The 25,388-nt window shown below is 39.3% G+C and overlaps 1 protein-coding gene across 1 annotated transcript in view; it reads right to left on the reverse strand.

Annotated features, from left to right (window-relative positions):
* vstm2la (V-set and transmembrane domain containing 2 like a) overlaps window positions 1–25,388 on the reverse strand; it is a 62,935-nt gene that overhangs the window by 3,398 nt on the left and 34,149 nt on the right. The window contains exons 2-3 of the mRNA XM_030423972.1: window positions 4,826–4,995; window positions 4,296–4,340 (exon numbers count right to left, since the gene is read on the reverse strand). Coding sequence (XP_030279832.1) covers window positions 4,296–4,340; window positions 4,826–4,995 — 215 coding nt within the window. The remainder of the gene's footprint in view (window positions 1–4,295; window positions 4,341–4,825; window positions 4,996–25,388) is intronic.

A 25,388-nucleotide genomic window follows, 5' to 3' on the forward strand; every position in this document is an offset into this window, starting at 1 on the left:
ATCAGTTGTACTGTCACAGACCATCAAATCAACAATTGAATTGCTGTCAACTGTCATATCCACATCAGTTTAACATCTAAATCTCATTGGGCTGGGGTTTGTCAAACATCACTAATAGTATCCTCAGAAGGTCTGCTGGATTTATCTCTTTTTCATTGCCCTTTCCCTTTATTTATTTATTTATTTAATCTTTCTGCCTTTTATCCAAAATGTCCTTCAATGTCTCTTATTGTGTTTCACCGAATCTACCTATCAGCTTATTGTTGCTAGCTTGTCCCTCACAGTCTGTGCCCTTTAGTGCATATTACACTGATGATGACATACCTGCAGCATCGCATCAGATGCACAAAACTAAAAAGAGAGCAGCCTTTTAGCCCCTAACACACATTTACTGGTACTATCTCACTGAAGCTGAGCCAGTATAGCTGTCTGCCAATGAATCTGGGTGAGTGAAAATACACTCACTATTATGTGCACGTGGGCTTGCTTGCAGCAACAGTGGACGCTGTTAAATATATCACAGCTCTTTATACCCCGTCTGACTTTTCTCACAGATCTTTATTTCATTGTGTCTGAATAACAGGATTTCATGTTTGTGCCATGACTTACATTCCTGACAATCATCTGACACCTGAAACAGGAAGGTTCCCTAACTAACATGTTACCTTAAATAACATTGTTAAACCCAAGTCATCACATTGAGGGAAGGCATCCATTTGAACTGGGAAATCTGAATTTTCGAGTTCTGGCTTGCTCCAGTTGATGTCCTGTCAATCTTCAAATCCAATCTTGCCAAGAAAGGGAATTACTCCTTTAAAGGATCGGAGTGTAGGATTCCGTAGCGTCTCGCAGTGAGGTTGCAGACTCCAACCAACTTGAATACCCCTCCCCTCACTCTCCCCTTCCAACTGTGTAGGAGAACCAGGGATTGGAGGGCTATTTAAAAATATATTCTCCAAGTAGTTACTAATTACCCATTGAAATACAGTATGTAGTCAGTAACCTAATCCAAGTATCACTATGAGAAAGAAATGTAACTTGATAATTAGTTTGATTACCTCGATATCAAACATAGAGCAAATAAAGACTTGAGAAAATAAATATCTATATGGTAATCTTTATTTAATCTTAATTGTGTTTTCGGTGTAACTAGAGAGCAGAGTGATGTTGTGCATGGTAACAGACTAGTATATCTATATAGTACTATATATATATATATATATATATATATATAGTATATATATCATTTTACAATTGTAACCCTGGTAGTAATCCTGTTTTTTACTGGATGTATCTGTAATCTAATTACATCTTTTATTCTGCATCTCTAACAGAATACAGTAATTGTTTTTTGAATCCTAACTACAAAATCCCGCTACATATATTCTGTTAACTCCTCAAGCCTGAGGAGAACCTACATTGGCCACTAAAAATGTTAAAAAGTACTCTCTGGAGCCAGGGTTTGGTTTGTCCATTCTGGGCTACTGTAGAAACATGGCCGACTGTGTGGAAGACGACCCCCTCCCTCTCTCATTCGAAGGCAACAAAACCACAACAGCTCTCTTCTTTCAGGTGATTAAAGACTAATGAAAACATAATCCTGAATGTCATATTTAATTTTCTGCCAACAGATCCTCGTAAATCCTAAACACCGGACATTTAATGGTATTAACATCCTGTTTGAATGCAAATTGAGTACAACACAAGATACCTGCACTTGCCAGTTACCGCCCACTGAACAATTGTATTGTGATCATCTGTTACACATATAAGGTTTATGGGTGCTGATCATTAAGCCGGCTTTGCTGTGCTTAATTAGAAGAAAGAACTTACGAGCGTTTACATATACATATACATTTACATATACATATACATATATATATCTACATATACATGAAGTAGTAGTAATAAAGCATGAAAGCTTCAGCACTGATGTGTCACTTCTGTTCTGTAGCCTTGATATACTCCACAGCTACACCTTCTCCCAGTCAATCACTCCCACTTGCACGCACTCAGACAAAGGTGCTGCTTAACAAATTCTATTTGTGGCCTTGAAAGTACAAGAGACGACATCTTGTAGGTAAAAGCTTTGCAAGTTCACAGAGCAGCATCGTTGAGACGATGAGAGCCTGAGCACATCATGAGACGTGACGTACCGAGATATAAATACGACTTTGTTTATGAGCAACCTTCCTCCTTGTGATGCCGATGGAGGTATGTGTGCCGCACAGAGTCCCTGCATCTGTGTGTGTGACTGTATGCCAAGGCGTAACACGTAAATTTATGCTGCGTGGTGGCAGCATTAATCAATTCGGGTCTGCATATGTCGACACCATGTTTTTCTTTGACGATGTGGATGAGGGCCAACACCCATTACATACAGAAAGCTCATAATGATTATCCAGCTGTAGAGCCTGCAGTGTTCGGCTCCACCCACACACAAACACACACACACACACACGGACTCAGTCACCCAAACCGCAGCTGGTGTGTTATTACAGCGAATCAGCAGCAGCTAGCCTCTTGGGAGGAAGGAGAGCAGCCTTATGTTTTTATGTGTGTTTGTGATTAACAATGTAAATATACTGTATCTTTACTAGAGCTGCAGAGATTAGTCAATTGATTAAGAAAATTAGCTGCCTGCTATTTTGATAATCGGCTAAAGCTTGTTCCAGATTCTTAAATGTAAGGATGTCATTTATGACAGTAAGCAAAGACACTTTGGATTCCAGACTGCTGGTCGGACAAAAGAGAGCCGCCACTTTTGGATCTGAGAGGTATTGATGAGATTCTCCATAAACTATATTGCCAAAAGTATTCGCTCACCTGCCTTGACTTGCATATGAATTTAAGTGACATCCCATTCTTAATCTATGGGGTTTAATATGACGTCGGTCCACCCTTTGCAGCTATAACAGCTTCAACTCTTCTGGGATAGCTTTCCACAAGGTTTAGGAGTGTTTATGGGAATTTTTGACCATTCTTCCAGAAGCGCATTTGTGAGGTCACACACTGGTTCCCACTGTTCTTGAGCTAATCTGAAGGCCACATGTAGTTTGGAGGTCTGCAGCGATTGACTCTGCAGAAAGTTGGCGATCTCTGCGCACTATGCACCTCAGCATCCGCTGACCCCGCTCCGTCAGCCACGAATTGGCCTACCAATTCGTGGCTGAGTTGCTGTTGTTCCCAATCACTTGCACTTTGTTATAATACCACTGACAGTTGACTGTGGAATATTTAGGAGCGAGGAAATTTCACGACTGGACTTGTTGCACAGGTGGCATCCTATCACAGTACCACGCTGGAATTCACTGAGCTCCTGAGAGCGACCCATTCTTTCACAAATGTTTGTCGAAACAGTCTGCATGCCTAGGTGCTTGCTTTTATACACCTGTGGCCATGGAAGTGATTGGAACACCTGATTTCAATTATTTGGATGGGTGAGTGAATACGTTTGGCAACATAGTGTAGTTAAAGAGCTTTTTAACCCCACAGAAATAGTGAATAATTCATTTTGAGTATTGAAAATGCACTTTTTTTTTCATCCTATTTTTGGCTGAAACCCCTGGTGGGCCAATTTAAACCCCATGGCATGCCAGCGGTGGACCGTGTGTCCCGCAACAATTAATCAACTTATCTAAATAATCAGTAAATTAGTGATAAATTAAATATTTGTTAGTTGCAGCCCTAATTCTTACACATCTTTATCTTTGCATACAGGTAATGTGCAGTTCACTTATCGAAGTTAATAAGCATGTTCTTGAGTCACTACAAGATCGTGGTGTCTCCCTCAGTAAAAGCCACTCCATGCTTGTTGTAGGAAACTGTTCGCCTGGGTGAGTAAGTATCATGTATACCAGAGGAGATATTAAAAGTTCTGCTGACTTCCCAGCCTGTCCCCTTCCCAGTTTATTATTTGGATTTTGTGTTGCAGCCATAAAGATGCAGGGGCGTTTATGAGAATCTGAAGATGATTCAGTGCAGGCTGTGCCCCCTCAAGAGGATACTTAACCACCCACCAGCACCAGCGCCGCCTGCTCTTTGGCTGACACTGTGATTCTACAAACCCATCAAGGATGAAGCGAACGTGTTGATGGGTCCGCCGGAGTGCTCGCTGCACTGAGTGAGAATCACATCGGTGTGTGTCGTACAGCACAAGTACAACATCTGCGAATCATCCTGAACAAGAAATTTAAATGCAATCACCAGGCTTTTGTGCCTCATTTCTTCACGTAACACCAGAAGCAAACAGAAGGTTTTTCTCAGAGAATGAAAGCAGAGAGTGGTTAACTCACGCTTATCTTTGTAGCATCCTTTGGCATCTCCTCCTCAGGAGCCACCTAGGAAACAAACAAACATGAATGACAGGGTTTAATCGTAATATTTTAAACCATTCAAAATTACAGTCGGACTACATTTGACTGGGGTTATAAACATGATCTGATTTGTAAATATGCACCTGGACACCTGGCTTGATTTGAGTGAACCTCTGCCCCCTGATGGCCAAACAATCATTAATGCTCCTTGACAGCCATAAATAGAAGTTAAAGGGGAAATTATTTGGTTTAGTTTATAAGATGTAACTTGTATTTTAGGCCATCCTGTAATTGATTATGATCAAATTGTATTTAGCAATGGGGAAGACAATCATGAAAGTTATAAACAAGCAAACCGTTTTGCCACATAATCTAAATCACTCAACTTTAGATAAAACTGAAGTGAGCGCACCAAATGTCCTTTAAAATTATACCCAGAATCAATTTACAAACATTGCATACAGGTTCACTCAATCACATCAGGAGGGTGATGGCTGTTATGAACCTACTTCATTGGTTGTCCAGGGCTGTCTGTCCGTCCAGTCGAGATGGTTCCTGATGTACCACCACTGGATCTCCAGTGAATACGAGGGTATCCCCGCCCCTCTGAAGGAGCAGGCCATCTCCACATCCTGACCCCTCTGAGCAGTCACATCACGAGGCACCTCTGTGAACATGGCTGGACAGACACAGAAGGAGACACGGTCAATGAACAAACTCAACAATGAACAAACTACTCAGTGGCATTCGAAGAGAAAGTAAGAAAACTAAGAATATTTTTATTTTTATTTTATTTTGGGCCTCGTGAAAGCAGATTTTCAAAAATCTTTAACTTGAAGTATATGTTCTGCTTTGGCAAGGCGCAGAATCTTTTAAAGCAGTTCGATAGCCTTGCTCTATGATGCTTGAGAGGGTTTACCACTTTAACCCATAAAAACTGTTTTAGTAGCTCAAAACACAAAACAAGAAAGGATTCACAGCATAAAATGTGACACCATGTATCATCCAGCGATGACTACCAAGTAATGTATCATATAACAGTTAAATCAGTTTTGGGCAAAAACCTTCATTTGCTTTGGCAACAGTTAATCGTAGGCTGACTGTACATTATGACTAACAAATGATTACAGCGAGCCAATCTGAGTTCTTCCTCTGTTGCATTGTTAAGATGTTAAGCAACATTAGAAAAGATTGCGTGACTGATGAAGAAGGGGAGTTGGAGTCTGTGTGAGTGAGAGGGAGAGAGGAGAAGAAACTAAATTTAAGTAAAGTGAAATGTCAAAAGAAAGCAATGAAAGTAAAATGTTAGATGTCAAAGTGTTCTTAACAACTGCAATTTGGCCTGCAAGCCCAGCCAGTAGTACAGCAGTCGTGGTGTCTGAAATGCAATGTCCATGGACGGTTTCCTTTTCTGGTACATTGTTTTGTAACTTGTCAAGAACGTGTGATTGTTTTTAAAGTTAGTTTTCTGTTGGCTTGAAATCTTTTGATCAAAAGAGACATTCCTAATCATCATCAAATCATGATAGGAAAATAAAATATCTGACAACCAGTGACGAGGACTTTCACCCTCACTGCCAGTTTTTGTCAGAGCCTCGCTGCAGTATTCCCAACATGTGGAGGTTCTGTGTCTTTATAGTCAAGTTACTGGAATCAAGAGATATAAAGTTTCTCATTCTATTAATAAGGTAAGGTATCAAATGCTGCCTTACGGTCAGAAGGACTAACACAGAGCAGCATCGGCATTTGTAAGAGCCCTTTACAGTGCTAAGTTAATATAGAAAGGCTAAATAGGTATGGAGCAAAGGGATCAATCCATTTGTACAAGGCTGGAGCTGTAATGTTGTGAAGCTACACAACATCAAAGAAGGCTTGAATTACAGGAACAATCATCACTATTACATATCCTATTAGTGTTGGTTTGAAAGTGTTATTGATCAATGCAAGACACTGCTGCTCAAGTATGGTAGAATATAGGGCCCAGGGACCCTAAACAACAAAATTGTCACTTTTATTTCATACTGGTTTTGGATGAAGAATAAACTGGCATCTAAATGAACAAAATTACATTTCTAAAACATTTCTCGGCACATTCAACTGGAAGGAAACCCCAGGGTAGATCGAGAACACGCTAGGAAGAGGAGCAGGACAATGTTGCTGAGGACCGCCTTGCTTTCGCGAGCTGCCATCATGACCCTCCCCGGGTAAGTGACAGCAAACAGATTGAAGGATGGATGGAAATCACAAGTTTCCATTGATTCAAGTTAGGCTAGAAAAATGTCCCATTTTCCCTAAAAGAATGTAAAAACAAGCAATGAAGCAAGGAACAGCGTTTCAGGATTTGGCACACACTCACCTCAATTTTGTGGCCACAAAGGGCCGATAGCAAAGCCTACAAAAGAGGTCATAAAGAGGCAGCAGCAAAGAAATCCCAGGACTCATAACCTCGTTAGAAGTTGAACAAGAAACTTATAATTGAGTAATTTTAGTCTGACACTGGTGACCCCTCATAGCAAACATTAAAGCTTCTTATACCATGGTCTGGGGGAATACTCGATTCTGATTGGCTGCAGGGTGTCCATTAATCCCTGATATGTGGACACCTACTAAGTAGTTCCAGTCAAATTGTCTGTTCACCTCTCTAAATTAATGCGCTAGCTGGCGTATCGTATCTCAATATTTTATTTCTAACACTGAGTGCAGTCCATCAGTCCTTCAGTGTCTTATCCTCTGAACACCACAGGATGGCGACTGTAACACACAGGCTGCAGAAAGTACACTTCCCCTATAAATTTACTGATACGCGAATAATCTCACATCCCGTTCGGGCAATCATTTGTTTGTGAAAATCTTGATATTGATGTGGGGACAATGACATGAGTGGTTAGCTAGCTAGTCTTGTTAAACATACTGTCAAATTATATATACTGTTTGTCAACCGTACGTAATCTTATTGACTGTGAATCTTGCTAGCATAGCGTTAGCTTTCTTGCTCATCGCTGAGCGGACTAGAATATCTCCCATTGCCAAGTCGCATCTATGGTCCATCCTATTTACTGGAGGAGTGAACAACACTTCTGTTGCATAAGAACCTTACGGGAGGGTAATGATTGTTCCAGGTATTAGTCAAACCCTCAGGCATTGCCAGGGAAACGTTATGGCATGTGAAAAACTTTATATTTTGATTGCATGAAAATATAAATTAATGGTCTTAATTTCTTTTCTTTGGCAAGTGACCATGGTATGAGCGGGATAATGCCCTTCGAGTTGTCCATAATCAGGAACTAATGGACTTCACGGAGGCAACTGTCTGACGCTCTGCATCTGATTATGGATACCTTGTCGGGCATTATCCCTTATACATTCAACAGACTCCTTAAGAAATACTAAAGGTACGCTGTACATCATGCTGTAACTCTAACTGTGCATTTACAAGCAGCTTATAGCCTTAAGTGTTAGTGATGCAATCCAGTTTCAAAGTTTCTTTGCATTCTATAATTTGCTGCTGATACCGGACCTGAAAAGTGTTAGGAGCTAAATTTAAACCCACATTTGGATCACTTTTGTCTCCACAAAGCTGCAGAATACCATTAAAACGTAAGCCATCAGTGCAGCTGTCATCCTCACAATGCACCAGGGAACCATGGATATGAGTTTAAAGGGAGTCATAAATCTCCTCCACTCATGAATATGCAGGAGCATTCATAAAGAGGGAAAGTTTAATCTACTCACGTTAAACAATACCTACAAAAACACACCAGCACAGCATACTGTATCTTTTGCTGCTGTGCTTATGTCTGTATGTTATTTTTCTTAGTCTTTCAATGGCTATATATATACAGTATATATATATATATTCTTAAGACACGTTTAAGACTTGTTGGGCTACCTGGAAATTCATTTTTATACCACAAGACAAGAATAAAATTAAACATACTAGAGGGCATTTTAACTGCTTACTAAAAAATCTCAATTGGATCCTGATGCCTTTATATGACCCATATAAGGATTAGAAGAGATCTAGCATTTTCTATAGTATACATCTTTTTTCATGGCCGAGTGCTGAGGATGAACTGAGGAATCTCACAGATTGAGATGCTGCTCTGTAGTCTGGTGGTAGGGCACTCAAACAAAGTTAACTTTGTTTCGCTATCATCCTATATATCATCTTATATAGCCACAAATAGATACAAAAATGGTTGCATTTTCTTTTCACTCATCTTTTGAAGTAAATGCACGAGCTAACCAGATTAAGACCTTAATGACTGGATCCAGTGGTGCTGATACCACTTTTGTCCATAAGGACCGCCAGAATCAACAACAAATGAAAGTTCCTTGTAGCCACTTCAAAGAACAAATTGGATTTACAACAGACATGTGATTGAGTCATATGTCTGTTGTAAATTCAATTTGTCACTTGGTCCAAGTCTCAAGGGAGTCCCAAGTCATTTTTTCTTGGGCAAGTTAAGTCAAGCTCCTAGTTTACACAAGTCAAATCCCCTCCCAAAGATTCTGCTGTTGTACCTGCAGTTCCAAGCAAGTATACAAGGTATTCTAATAATGATAATTATTGGACAATTTATGTTACAAGTTGTATGACAATGAATTGTATTTATATTATAACTGATAGTCACTAAAATATATGTAATAAAACAAAGCATTTTAGATTAGGGCGTAACTTATTTCTAAATTTCTTATTCAAAAAGTCCTTCCCCAACACTTTTTAATAGTGAAATCATCTAATGAGCACAGCCAAATCATTCAAGTCATCATGTCACAAGTCTTTAAATTCCAAATTCAAGTCATTTATTTTCTGTTTCTGTTACAAGTCATCAAAACAGTTACTTGCGTCTACTCAAGTCCAAGTCACAATGACACAAATCCACATCTCTGATTTACAAATTGGCACTTTTCTCCGGCTTTCTCTGCTTTTCTTCTGAACACATGAACTGTTAATTGTCAGTATGCTTCACAATTTGTCAGTTGTCCATCAGTTGAAATTGTCTCCATAGACGGGGGTCTCAGAGGATCCGGCCCTTTAACTGGGACATATCTGGAGTGACAGCTGTGTTTCAGTGTGTCTCAGTGCGGAACAGTGATCAGACTCGGAAAGGCTCGAGCTGGAATGGTAAATGTCAGCTATCATTTTGGGGACACTGTTATCCAAATCGTCTTACAGTATCACGAGTGAACTGAATGTTTTGGATCCTCTAAATTTGGCAGCTTATACATAACATGCTCTGATCATCGAGTTATGCAGAACCAGAAAATCCTTTAACTTGCAAAACTTGAATTCCCCTTTCCTTTTTATATCTTTCTGCAACATAACAGGCAGCTTATTTAGCCAGATCCTTTTTTTCTTCATCATCCACATCAAACCAACTGTCAAACTGAGAGCGAGCCTCTGCTTTTGAGTGGAGCTTGGCAGGTCATTATTTCATACATGAGGGCAACTTTTTAGGAATGTGAGTGCTATTTTTCTTTAAATTTTTACACTTAAATCGAGAACATGTAACTATTGTTAAAGAGGTGCAGATTGCTGGATAACAGCAGAGCAAACTGCTCTTTATTTCCTGAGCCATTTGCTGTAAAAACTTCTGACTTCCACCATGACTTTTGATGTCCCATTAGAAACATGAATTATCAAAAAATCATGACTTAAAATCCAGATTCATTTACTGGCTTTTTTGCTCAGCATATAATATAAACTTAATATAAATATAAACTACATTTTCCTGGTTTTTACCCGGGATGGAAAATACTGTAATGTTATGGACAGCTCTGTTGGATCAAGAGATTAGAATTTTTAACAAACATTCTTCTTGTTTTATGTATGTGATTAAAACCACTGAGACTTAATTTGTAAAAACACCTTCAGTTTTTCTTTCCAAAGAACACTCTTGTTCCATGTTCCACCCAGTGTTAGGCCTGACAATGGCAAAAAAAGGCTGTTCTGCTTGTATTTCTATTGGTATTTTAGAATTTTAGAAATTTTTGTAACTTCCTGGAAAATCATTAAAAATGCTGATGACTCATCCTGCACTCTGGGGCGTACTAAATGTTTTCAACCAATGAATGCTTTCTTTTTTTTTATGATGCTATGGATGTATAAAAAGAAGAACGTCACCAGAGGAGTGTGTTGCTAGGGGCCGGACCTCATGTATTACTGTATAAAAACACAGCTTTATTCAGTGATTTGAGTGAAGCTGGGTCTTGTTTTATGGCCAACATATATTAGATAACTTTACTCATTTGTAAAGGTACTGCTAAAGTACTGATAACCAGCAGCTTTTTAATAAATATTTCCAAGCTGAGGCTGTAAGCGGCCCCTGCGAACAATGGTGGAGGCCAGTTGAAGTACCGAGGTGATCTATCGAGTTTCCTGATGGACAGATACCAGTAGCTTTGTTGCAATGCTGCTGCTAAATGTAGTTAGCTCCCATTAGCTTGGTAAGCAGTCCTTGGCGACTCAGCGCGTAGTTGCCAGGTTCCAAGGAAACCACCTCAGTATTACATATCCTTCGTCAAACTAGCCTCCGTCTTCTTGGAAGCAGTGTTTTCCATGAACCGTAACTCGGCGATGAGGGGGTGCTACATTCTGTGCTATTGGCTGCTGGCAGTTTATACAGAAAACATGTCACTACGCTATTTGGTGTCCAGATAAAAATGTTCCCACATCAGCTATAGCATTCAAGGAAAACAAACTTTTAAATCATCTTTAGCCCTCCTTTCTTTCCTTTCATAGTAGACTGAGACTACAGTTCCATTAATGTTATTAGCCAGTAATTCACTGCACATGTAGAGGCAGCTCAGAGGTACACAACAGGAGAAGATAGGCTATGGTACATAAAAGAACAAGTTACAAAAACACTTTTCGGACTCAAAAATACTTGAATTATTTTAAAAAGCCATTCAAAACATTTCTACTAACAGAACAGTAAAACACCGACCGGTTACGACCTTGAAGGTCTTCATCATGGTACAAAATGCTGGTGACAAAGATCGATTGATATGGGTTGACACCCAGTCTTGATCGAGGAAATGCAGGTGGTGATATCAGTGAATCCCATGCTGAAGATGACACGCCTCCCCATACAAGTGTTAAAAAACATCCTCCTCTGTTAGCAAAAAGAATCAATCCATTATTCAAATTATTTGTATATTACGTGTCTCTGTATAATTCAAATGCAACCGTCCCCAAAAAAATACATGGGTTTGTTTTCAGAAGGTTCAGAGTTTGATAGTACAAACACAGTCCACGAGCACAACACCACATCTTCTCCAAAAGTGTACAAAGAACACTGGTGAACATTTGAATGAATTCTGTTTAACGAAAATGAAACTTCATGGTGAACACCTATCATATAAAGGTGAATTAAACGATAATCTTAATATTACCTCCATACAACCCCTCACAAAAACACTAATAGGAGTTGCACCTTCACTACTGTGACTGTCACAATATTTTTCAGCTGTCATGCAGTAATTCCCCTTGAAACAGGTAGATCAGATGAGTTTTCCCTCTGGGGAAATCCCGTGTCACAGATGAAGAGTTTGACTTCAAACTGAAATCAGCGCCTTGTGGTTTGCCGCTTCCTTAAACTAAAATCTGCTGTTTAATGTCATTGAAGAACGACACTTCAGAGGGTTTTGTGTGTTTCTAATTACTGAGCTGTTCAAAAGCAAGTCCTACTTGCAACTTCAAAAATTCAAGACTTTCACCAAGGACCCCTGCTTATAGATTTGTCTGGCTTATTCAGTCAATTCGAGTGAGTCAAACTTGCACAGGCTAAGTGCCGATTTTCATCTGGGTTCATAGATTAACCTCGACTGAGGCTGCGCTATGGATCTGTCTTGTATTATGAGAGCAGTACAAGCCTGAAGTCATACAGCCCGCTTGTACATTGATCAAATCTGCTTGTATTTTTCATTTGTGAAACCCGAAACGCACCAGGTATCGATTTGACATTACGCAGCCGGAGCCGGCAACAATGCCCACAGCCCCTCTCTTGTTGATAATATTCAAAGCTCTGATGTAAAAAAAAAACCCAACAAAACTGCTGTGTGAGAGATAGAGCCTTTGAAGTTGCGCTCAGCAATAATAATCCGTCTTTTCCCACTTAGCTGTGAAGTCCACAATGCAAAATCCATGCTCATTTCACCTAATGCCTCACATATTTAGGGACCACAGGGAAATGTGATAGTCTTCGGCAGTTCAGTATAATGTAAAGGAGGTAATTCTCACTGAGCCATTTACAATATCCAGAGAGCAGATGCTAATCGGATCATATGAAGAGCTGTTTCTTGGTTTATTTGTCTTAATTTCAATCATTTAAGCACATATCTAATGCGTTTACTGTAAAAATTGTGACAATTTTAAGGCAAATCTCACAGATTATCACTTAAGATGTAATTATTATCCTCTGCTGCTCCGCAAATCCATATTCCATTGATTCCGGTGCTAGAATGATACAAAAATGTTCCTATTAATGCTGTATCTCTTTGTCATAGTCATCTCTAATCTCCACACTATCATTTGTCGAGGCCATAAAAGGCTGCGATGAGTTGGGTCTGCCCACCCTGAAGCATTATCATTATCTCCAAGATAAACAGTAGAAGGCAGTCGGGCGATTGCCGCAAATCAGCGCTCGAAAGCTACAGTGCAGCAGCCAAGTCGGACTCCGTGTCAAGCCATTTACCACAGGAGGATGGTGGAAGGGGCCGATGGACAGAGAAATGAATACGAGGGAAATAGTGATGAGACTAAGAAAAAGAGACTCAGTGTGTGTTTGCGCGACGGCCGTGAAAATAAATCATCATCAGAGATTGAATTAATGAGCAGGCTGGTGTTTATAAGACTGATGCTGTGGCTCCGTGTGTATTTGAGAGACTAATATATCCCAAGAAGAAAGGGAGGATTTAATATGGAACTGTATGTGTGTGTGTGTTTGTGTTTGTGTGTGTGTGTGTGTGTGTGTGTGTGTGTGTGTGTGTGTGTGTGTGTGTGTGTGTGTGTGACAGAGCGAGGGGGGACACAATGTGTGAGGCAGCAGATAGCTGTGGGCGGTGCAGCAGGGACGACTCTTATCGTTTGTTTCTCTGAGAAATAGAATGTGGTAATTACAGCCGTGATAAAAGCCGAGCAGGAGATGTTTCTTTGTGGCGTGGTGCTTATTCCAGGCCAAACTTCCACCTTTCTCCATTTAATAGCTTGCTTACACATATAATAGTTTTAAAGAGAGAGCCCTACGTTTGGATGACACTATTTTTTAAATGCCAATAGGTCAGAATGATAATTTTAAGGATAAAAATCACATATGTTTTTTTTTTCTTCCCTCTAAACGGTGATGCTCTATACAGAGCGCACATGTTTAATGAGTAGGAGGGAATGTTTGCAGCAGCAGATAGACAAATCAATGCATTATGTCTACGAGTATTTTGTCTTGTCTAACAACAATGTAATTAATTAACTCTAAAGCATCATTAATTGATATTTTTATAGCTATACTAAAATGATTCTGTCTAATAAGGAGGGTTTCAGGCATAGTGATGAACACAAAGAATTATTACAGAGCCATGGAGGAACTTTACCAAGCTACAGCCGCATCACATGCAGTTGACAGACTGTTCCATGCTCTCACAGTTGGACATTCTAGTATCAGGACAAACAACAGAAATGTAGCCCACAGATTTAGGCAACAAACCACCAACCATTTGACGCCATCTGAATCGTCATTAGTAAAAAAAAAGAAAAAAAGTACCTGAATCTGTGTGTGCTGTATACTTTGGACTATAGCCTGTTTCCAAAGTTTCTCTCAATTATTACAAAGCATTTCAGCCTCTTTCAGCCCATTGTTTTGGTTTAATTATAATTTCCTGCATAATTCAGTTTCACAGACCTTATTAACTTTGTTTCCAACTACAGCAGGCAGCTGGATTCAGTGAAAAATTAATCCACTGTATATACCTGCCCAGAACCAAACAACTGACAAATATAGCAGCTGGCTACTGAGGAAAGTGGAACATCTATCAGCTTAAGAGTCAGATGTTTTTCTGTGGACGTGTTAGAAACCAAAATGGAGATACAATGAGAGTGAATATTGGACTGACTTTCATTAGTTGGAGAGAAACACAGCTCCAAGTGAACAATAATCTTGCTCCATGTCTGCTAGATGTATAAGTAGACAGTTGTTTAGGGCGCTAGAGGCTGATTTATGCTCGGCGCTGTATTCGTATACATATGCAGAAGGAACCCTCTGTCTCCACTCTGCCTTAACTCTGTCCATATTTGGGCAACTTGCGTACTTGGACAAGGCTTATGGATGTGGCCAAAATGGAGCAGTACTTTTGGATATAATTGGGTGCAGATTAGCCATTTGTTCAAGCGAGATGACCGCAAGACATGATAAGGAAGTTTGTCCACTTCACATGTCAATTTGTATTTAATGGCATCATTTGCCTCTTTCTTAACAGGTGCATTATCACATCCTCCTCCACTGTCACCATGTTTGTTTTTGTCAGAAATTCCTGAAAGTCAACGCCAGAGGGAGTCACTCTCTCCCACAGAAAACACTTGCTCCTGCACTGACTGAAACGCCTGTTTTGGAGTCTATTCTTTACTTCAGCAATTTATGTGTATCACTATGTAACAGGCGTTATATACATTTATATTTTCACACATTTATAATCAAATATATACACTCCAGTCAGTCAGCAGATGTACAGTTGCTACTGCTGTAGCTGCGTTATTTTAGATCACACTACCTTGCGTGGTGTTTTCTTGAAAATTTAAGTATGTAAACCATTTCTGCTACGAAATAAGCATAATATGACCTCTTTAAATATGTGCGTCTGCAAGCTTCTGTTTTTCAGTTGATTCAGCTTTTGAATTATATCTACATGTCCAAGTGTTTTTGCATTGCTGTTTTACCAGCAGGCTAAATGGAACAGAGCCATCATTAATGTTATTAGTTAGTATTGGTAATATTAGTTTGGTTAAAATGCAATCTCATTAATACCAAATACAAACAGAATAGTTTTTAAAAACATTTAAAAATTTTAGATGACCAAATGACAATAAAACTTTTCAGGTGTCACGGTTTCTATGGTCAGCAGTGTAACTTTCATTATTGCTAGGCGAATGTCCCGTTGATAAATAAATAAATGTGGAAAATTTTGACATTGACACAAATAAAATCTTAATGACAGAAATCCAGTGGACAACACATTAGAAAATATCAAACCGATATAAAAAGAATCTCGTTCATGTGTTGCTTGTTGGCCTAATCATAATCAATGAACGGAGGCCATGACATGATTTAACCTTCTCACAATGCCTGCCACAGCATTAGCACTCAGATCATGGGTTGACAAGTTGAAAATTAACATATGCTTACGTCTACTTCCTGCATTTTGTTGCAAAATAGACCCCGCCAGGTGCATGACGAGGCAGCCGGCGGCATCTGCCTCTGAATGTCAATGCTGTTCGGAGTGTGAGACGGCCGGCGGTGCATGGGGCTGCATACAGCACTCTCAAGAGCTTTCCAGCTTCTTGAAATGGCTTCATAACAGCCAAGGAAGTGGCTACAGCCCGGTGTGACTCACCGGCTATTATAATGCTAATTAGGCTGATGTATGTGTAGCCATTGTTCCGCTGTGAGAAAGAGAAGGGTATATATTGCCGTGTTGTTCAATTACACTTCTGCTAAATAGAAATGTTTTTTTCATTTCAATGCTAATTCATTTAATGGTCCCTAAAGGATGGCTTTAATGTATGTTAATGTAAATATATTTGTAGTCACGGCTTCACTCAAACGGTAAAAGGTGAAAGTCTATTGCGTTTATTCTAAGTCTAAAGTGGCTAAAAGGTAAACTGAACAGTGGCAGCAGCTTCTGAATCTCAATGCTGTTCATAACGGGATGCATCATGTATACAGTGCATTTGATGAGGACTGGGTTCAAACGGAGCCATCAGATTGATTTTTATAAAGTTTCGATTGCATTTGGTGCTCATTTAAAAGTCACCACAGAAAACCTGGGGCATGTTATATAACCCAGGTGGGATCAATGCTGTATTATAGGGAAAAAAATCCATATATATCATGGAGGGGAATTCACTTTCCTCATGCTCTTCTCCACTGGGAGGTCAGAGGTCAGGCTCACCAAGAGCAGGTGGGAGTTTCATCTTTTTGAAGGACACTTCAAGAAAAAAGGGATGCAATCAAATCTGCAGCCTCGTGCTCTCAAGATGGTTTCTCTAAGCAGTCCTGGTACTTAGCGCTGTGTGGTTTATCCACCTAGCTTTAAAATAAAGTTTCTGAAATCCTAATTGGAAGTGAATGAGAAGGTATACAGCTTGTATCATAACTGTATGGGCTTATTGAAGATTAGCAGATGGGAACTTTGTGTGCTCTGGAGTTTTCAGCAGCACAGGCTTTGAGTTGGCATATGTTGTCATAATTTTTGGAGACGTTCTCCTTTGATTCAAAACAGAACGTCGCTGTGTTTGCAGCTGATGCACTGGCAATTAACGCTGTGGCTACAGTCAATCACTTTCATTAGTGCAGCTGTACAGCTCAGTTATATAGAGCTGAATACTAATTATGAGGATATGTCGGCTTTAAAGAACGTCACAACACCTTAAAATTTTGAGAAGCAGTGGTCCATTTGGGTTTGGGTGTGGTCGGAAAACAAAGAACAGTCGAATTCAGCAGATAATAATAAACCTTGTCGGACTGCATCCAGACGAGGCCACGAAAATGAGCACGTCCACCAGACAGAGAGATGTTATCAAACATTCATTTTGATGTTTTTAACCAGCTAATGATTTTATTCTTTCTTCCTTTAGCTTTGATTCGATCTCCAACAATTTGTGAGTAAAATGTCTGCTGTGACATTTTCACTGAAAATTGCCGCAGTGTTGAAACTGAGGCATACAGAAAATACGCCACCATGAAACCAAAACAATGTCTAAAAAGGGCTAAAAAGCTCAATAGAGCAACCAAATTAAGTAAATATAACAATAATCTCTCTCACTGCACATGATCATATGATTCACATTAATGTAATAAAATATGAGATAACACTATTATAGCCATCATTGATAAATGTTACATTTATAACTATTTATGATAGTAAAGTATTATAAACATCAGCTGCAACTTTACAATAAAGAATCATTTAATAAATGCATAAATACATTGTTTGTTAACAGTAAAATAACTCTTAACTAAAGTTTAAAGTATGAATTTACCATTTATTAAGGATGATTAGCAAAAAGTGTTATTAAAAATTATTAATGGACATTATAAACAATTCTAATATCTAGGCATATGTGTGTTTTCCTTTCTGTCTGTACATAATGTAATGATATACTGTATATGTGCATATCTGTGTCCTATGTGCATTAAGTGTGCCATCCTATATCACAGGTGTACGTTTGTAATTTATATTTCTACTAATGTGTTCAAGTGTATGCCTGGACCTTCACCACCCTTGGCTTTGCCAGCTCCTCCACTTGAGCTCTGTTTCCTGCTGGTTTGGCCCAAATCCCAGCTGCCGGCCTGCCTCCCCACAGCGCAGGTCAAACACTGTTTTCCCTCTTAATCAAATGAAAAAGGTTAAAAGGAGAACATGGCTTCCCGAGCCAGAGGGTTCAGCAAGAACACCAAGGACGAGTCATTTTTTTCCCCCCGTTATTCAAAACAACAAAGGTGCCACCTCTGCACAAGAAATCATTACCACATCAACATTCAATGACTACGTCCTCTCAAAAACACATCGGGTGCACAGAGTTCAGAATAACAACGATGCCTTTGTAGTACAAAGCAGTTTGAGGTGCTTTAAGTATCTCTTGTCTCACCACACGTGTGAGAGAGGACCACTTGCGTATACAACAGACTGCAAACAATATTCTGACTAACAACACAGTGAAGGACCCATATCATGGTATTTGCCATCACGGTACATTTGAACATCACCTGAATCTTTCTTAGCATAAACATCTACCTTTACCTCAAGCAGCAAATCTCTGTGCCATATTTATAGAAACCCATCGGCTCTCTAACTCCTGTATTTCCTCTCCATCACAATCAAGAAATACAGCCACATAAATATGGTCCCTCCACTAGCAGGGGCCTCATTTTGCTCTGTAGGACCACATCAGTTGTCTGGCTCAGAGCTCCTGATTGAAACAATAATAAGAAATTCAGGACTAAAGCTGGGGCTATTTCTGTCCTCTGCACTGTACATACAAACACATGCTGTCTGTGAGGTGATATCAAATGTCCCTTTTCTTCACTGAGAAGCACAACTTAAACCAACCCACAACAGGTCAGATATCAATGATCAGGGGGGATACAAATCTCCATCAATAATTGATTGTGGTCGCTTTGATGCCATACACATCCATCTTAAGCCAAGAAAGATGGCCTATTTATCTCTTTATCTGTTGTATTATCCCCAACATGTGTTCCGTTTGAATTAATCCTCACTCTGCGTTTGTTGCATTTTTCTCTTCAACACATTTTCTGCTGCTGCGACGGCTCAAATCCCTGCCGGGTTTATTCAAATGTCACCTCATAATTCTTGAAAAACTCATCTATCTGCAGTCTGTTTTGATATAAAGTGTCCTCTGAATATATTGAATAGACGGAGACAAAAAAACAAATCTTTCTGATGAGAAGTCTGGACAACAACTGCTGTTTGTGGCGACCAAAGCGGGTATTTCAAAGGAGGCAATATTATACTCATTTTCAGGTTCATACTCTTATTTTGGGTCACTGCTAGAATAGGTTTACATGCTTGAGTGTCCATAAAGGCATATCAGTTTTCTCATACTGTCCCGTTATGCAGCATTGTATGCCCCCTTTCTCTGAAATGCTCTGTTTTAGCTCCTGTCTCTTTAAGATCCCCCCCTTCTAACACCCAGTCTGCTCTGATTGGTCAGCTCACACATGCCTGACCCAACAGGGAGCACAACGGAGTAGCTGTGCTGCAATTCTTAAGTGCCAGACATGCCGCTATATGCGAATGTGTGACATGGATGACATGGTGTCATGTCACAAAGTCCCGAAATTAAAGGTTGGGCTATTGATGAGACGTTTCAGAGAGAGTATTTTCTGTTGGAGAGAGGAGCTTCCGTTGGAGCAGAATTTGACCTTTTTAACTTTCTAGACCTTTTACATGCACAAGAACCTTTATAAAACACTCAACAAAATGAAAATCATAATAGTACTTTTAAGTCAAAGCATAATCTTTTTTAAGAGGGTTGTCACAGCATAAAATAAATAATTAAACCTAAAAATAGTTGAAAAAAATAAGCTACAAAATATCTGCAGATATATTTGCAGAAATGTACATTGGGTTGCAGCCTAATAGGTTTTCAGCAAAACTAGGTTTAAAAGAATAAATTCAGATTTAAAATCAAGCAGAAATCTGTTGAACAATTAAAAATCAGTGTCTCTTTAGTACATCTTTGTTAATTGATGTTGGAAAAGAGATTGCTCTCTTGCTTTCCAAAATTAAAATACATTAACCTGCTGTTGGGTAAGTATAAAAAAGGGAGGGAAAACTGAACTCCGTCTTTTTTAGCAAAACATTACATTGTCTCTTAGCTAGCAAGCAGCTTGCCTACTCATGAGTGCTCGGCAGAGAAGCCTCACTCAGTGCGTAGGCCAAACTTCGGCCCATTTGAAATGGCCTGAAGTCTCTGGGCCACCAGGAAATGAAGCAGTGGTGGTACAGCTGCATTTCTTCACTGAGATATATCTGACAGCAGGATCCAACCTTCCTGCTCAGCTCCATTACTGTTTCCTTGCTGAACCAGTACACTGACAGTAATTCAGCAGCAAAGTAATACTTGATTGATTTTAGTCTGTCCCCCAGCTTTACTTAGGGAATTTGATTGTATTTGCCGAATCCATCTCCAAAAGGCAGCCATTCCAAAGTTTTAATATGTTTTATTATGGTGCTTGTTGGTTCCACAGAGAATGATCACCCTTATTCTTCAGCTCTACAGACACAGCTTTGCTTTCATTTTATGGTCCAAATCTCCAGTTTCCAGATGTATGTAAAAAATATATAAATATTATTTATATTATTAATACATAATAGATAAAATACAATATAATTATCCATAATAGCATCATAATAATAATAATAATAATAATTATATATATGTATATATATATATAGTTATATATATATATATATATATATATATATATATATATATATATACATATATACATATATACATATATACATATATACATATATACATATATATATATCCAGTAAGCCTACACTAAACTGTCTGATGTTTGGGGCAAATTATCTAGCACAACACAGTGTGGTATCCAGCCGTTATAGAGAACAAGCTACTTGCCTCATACATTGGTGGATATTCTAATTACATTCACCATGTGGCCAGCAACATGTCTCCAAACAAATGCTAATGTTGCTCAGTGTCTGCCGGATGTGTAAACAGGCAGTTATTTGTAAATGTGTTCACCACAACAAGTTATCAGCTTGTTCCACTGCACCCAGCAATCCAATCATGACGCTTTTAACTGACTGACTAAAAAATGTACCTTTCAGTCACATTCCCACTCTATAAAAACTTTAGGAAGCTGTTCTATCCACCATAAAACGAGAATGCTGATGAATTACATGAAGGCTGTGTGATGAAATGTGGTGACAAGTGATTTTGGTGTGAAGGCAGATTAAATTTCATGGGCTAATGAATGGGGGGGAAAAAAGATATCAGTTCAACGAAAAATAAATGAAGTAACGTTGAATACTGAGTCGTTTTTTTCTCATTTGTTAAAAATGGTTGTGAGTGAAATAGCAATTACCCGTAATGTGGTGCTACTGAAGCGTCACTGATAGGCATTTTCCTCAAGGAAAACAGACCAATATACCATTAACACCTTAGACATGAATTGTCAGAGATGCAGACGATTATCTTTGCAGCGACAATAAAAACTATTTTTACTTCCATCTGTATGGCAACAATATAAACAACCAGCAGGGAGACGGTAGGATAGAAATCAAGTCAAGTCCTATAGAATAATATATGATGAATACACAGTATAATATGCAGGTGCGGTGTTGTTAGTGTTGCTGTTGATAATGACACCATCAACGGTAAAACTATACTGTAGAGTTGTTAATAGGTAATACAAGAATACACAGGACTGTAAAGGCCTGTTAGCCCTCCTGGTCAGTTTACCACATATGTGATGAGACAGTTAATCGGCGACAGATTCAACTCCGTAGAAGTAGCTGTGCGCTGTCAAACAAGTGACAGCTTCTTCTGTCTACTACACCAATATTCTTACCAGGCTGTCGGTTTAGGACGGGTCATTAAGAAGCCACAGTGCTGCCAGAGTGCTGCCACAGCTTCTCATGTACTAACTCCTACTCACCTGTGAAACAGTGTCGGGGGACATAGCACTCATAAAAACCTACAGGATATCAGATTGAGATTAAGTCACTTGTATAACTCTTAACTGTGCACTGCCAAATAACCACATACATTATTGTATACGTTTCAATTCACTGTCTAAAAAATGCTGAATATCAGCCCCAATAATCTTGTGATAGCTTGTGATATTCAGTCTATCCCTAGTTTGTTTTTGTTTGTTTTTTGTCTCTGGTTGGCTTAACTAGACGATTTAGAGACCTTCAAAGGAGGCAGTATTCGATATTTCAGTAGAGAAAACAAAAATCTGAGAGATGATTACGTTTTGTTGCAGAATTATGTGTTCCCAATTATTCATTTATCCCCTTGGCTTCCTGACCCCCATGTTGGGAACCATGTGTCTTAACAAAGAAAGGTGAATAAGGTTACACTTTCTATTGATAGATATTACAATGAAACTTCTCCAGTTGATCCCTTACATTGAGATGATTACATTTTTTACATTAGAAGTTTTCTATTCACATTCTATCTACGCTGCATCCATTTCTCCACATTTAGTTACAGAAATCTGAACAATGGATGAAGCCTGTGCAAAAGTCTTCTTTCATTTTGATGATATACTAGTAAAAGGTTTCATCACTCCATAAATCAGAAAAATACCGTCAATGGCTATTAACAATAGGTTTTTTGCCATGTTTTCAGGAATATAATCAGCCTATGAGGGATGTATGAACAAAACCCCTCTGTACAAAACTGGAGAGTTTGATGCTGCTGAAGTAAAGATTTTAGAGCAGAGCATGAGAAAAAACAAAGCTCTTAAAGATATGTTTTGTGCGATTCTAATGATGAAACATATGCAAATTGGGTTATCTACTAAATTATTTGCCAATTTGCATAAATGTCAAAGGCAGAAATCTGGGCAGAAATAAACACCTAAATGTTTGTTTTGGGGCATTTTTTCTTTCCACTAACCTTGAAAGAAGAATAGAAGCAAAACAACCGAAACTGACCGGAGTTTTTCTTCTTTCCCCTCTTTAAAATTTTTTTTAAAAACAACAACTGATGTACAGTAGTTTTAAAAAAAAACATATCACACAATACTAGCGTGGCTACAAGCTGATCGTTAATCTGAATAAACTCCACCAAGATGGAACTCCCAGCAGTTTAAGACACCCTGTAGGATTTTCTGACACGTTTGACCCCTGTCTCTGCTACACCACATCCATCTTCCTCCCATACTGTACTGCACTGTCTCTCCGCTTCTCTCCTCACTCATTCCCATCCAGACTTGCCAGGCAGCTCCTCAGAAATAATTAGCGTCTAACGAGTCTCTCACACGGCCTCATAACAAGCTCCACGCTCTAATAATGAGCCTCTACGCAGTTCTGCAGTAAACAGCTGCCATCACTTACACAGAGAACCTGCTGGAAGCCTTAAGCCCGAGCAAACGCAAAGACAAACCAGCCTGAGCGAGCAGAAACCACCAGATTGTTTTGTCTCCTCGGAACACGTTATTTTTCTCTCTCTCTCTCTTTTTTTTTTTTTTTTTTTTTTGAAGCTTCACTAATGAGAAGCCACGAATGAATTCAATGCTAGACGGTGGAGTCGGAATTTGCTGCGCCTATTGCCTATTCATAAGTCTACAATGCTTCACAACTTTAATCAGTAGTCCAAACAACAGAATGAAATAATGTGTTTTCGCAGCATAATAAATGTAAAATAGTTTGGGGGTTGGGGAATTGAGAGATACCGTTTGAAAACATGATGAAAAAAAAAAAAAAAAAGGCTCTTTCTGAACAGAAGCCAGCTTCGCCGCCTCGCTGACACTTGTGGGAAGGCAACTAATCCTACCTATCCTGCTATTTGTCACGGACTTAACGTGGTTTTTCCAAGTTGTGGAGATAATCTGACCAGTTTGAGTGACAAATTTGAGAAGATCAAGGGAACGTGCTATGTAAATACAGAAAATCTACTCGCGCGGAAAGGATTAACCTTTTCTATGCCGTGACGTTTCCGAGTTGAGGCAGGACTGCAACAGTGATGTCACTTAACCTCTTCGTGCATCGTCTTAAAAGAGGACATATCTAGGTAATGTTCAGGTTCGAAAAGTGCTCAAATAGTTTCTTTCTGAAACGCTCCGTTTCAGCTCCTGTCGCTTTAAGGTCAGCCCCTCCCGAATACCCAGACTGCTCTGACTGGTTAGCTCACACACGCCTGAGCCAGCACCACTAATAACAACATAACAGCAATTCTTATGTGCCAAACTAGACATACATAATGCAAATGTGTATACTGAAGTGGTAGTTCGGAAGCATTGTTCTGTGGGAGAGAGGCGCTTCTGTTGGTGCGGACTTTAACCTTTTTAACTTTCATGATCCTTTCACACACACGACAACATATATGAAAACACTGAAGGCAAGGGGAAAAAAATAAAAGCACGATAGACCTCTTTCGAGTGCCTTAGTGTTTGAGCTTCACCATGAAACCTTCAAAAATATGTCCTCAGAAACGTGACATAAATCACACCAAGTAACAACAGTATTTGATCAAGCCTCAGCATTTACAAGTTACTGAAAGGGACATGCATGCATCACGGTGAGGCGCGTAATGATTTTTACAAGCCTGGATGAAAATGCCCCGTGGGGTGTATGTGGTCCGTACAGCAGGAGCCGAGCTAACTAGCCATAAAACAGTGATGGATGATATGAAGGCTTAAACAGCCGTGTGTAAATGCCACTGTGTTTATGAGCCGTTCCTTGGTGTTCCTGAGGGTTTGTAAAAGGCACACCACTTGCATACTGAGTCTCTAACTCAATAACAGATACCAAGGTTATCAACGACTGTGTATATTTTCGCTCAGTCATTTACTCAAACATACAGCTTCTGTTGTCTTAAACTCTGTGTGATCTGTAAGATTTCTGTATAAATTCACATTAAAAAAACGTTTTTTCATTTATTTTCATGAAAATAATTAAAGAAATATTACTTGACCCCAGAAAAGACAGAAGGTAAGTCCCAATACCCATACTATACAGTGTTATCCCACTGCAAGGTCGCATTTTGCAGTATGCAAGCCAGCACGCTTTTTTTCTTGCTATTCTGACCCACAATCCTCTGCACAGCGGAAGATATATCACATCCACTCAGCCACAAAAAAAACACACACAGATGATCACATTCTTTTTTACTTTACTTTCATGCTACAGATAGTGACGGGACATATGACGAAGAGGGTTCAAGGCGCAATGTTATGCCATGTTAGTATTCACCCAATTGCATGTATACCGCATGCAACAGTACATACTTTTTACTGGCAGCTGCAGTGTGTGCTAAAAGTAAAAAGATTTCAAGTATGCGATTTCAAACACAGCCAAAGTCTGAAGATAAAATCAAAACGTAAGTACTGGGAGAACATCAATGAAGCCTGATTAGAACTTGTGGGAGAGATGGTGGTGGTGGTGTGTGTGTATGTGTGTGTGGGTGGGTATGTGTGTTTGTTTCTGTTGTAGAGGATAGGGCTGGAGGTAACAGATGTTCTATGTGTGAATCAGTGCGATAGTGAGATGAACATATGTGATAGCACATGTGAATGGGATTTGTGATACATCGTAACATCACACCAACTTATGATGCATACTGTATATACC

Source organism: Sparus aurata, chromosome 7 (genome assembly GCF_900880675.1).
Source record: "Sparus aurata chromosome 7, fSpaAur1.1, whole genome shotgun sequence".
NCBI lineage: Eukaryota > Metazoa > Chordata > Actinopteri > Spariformes > Sparidae > Sparus > Sparus aurata.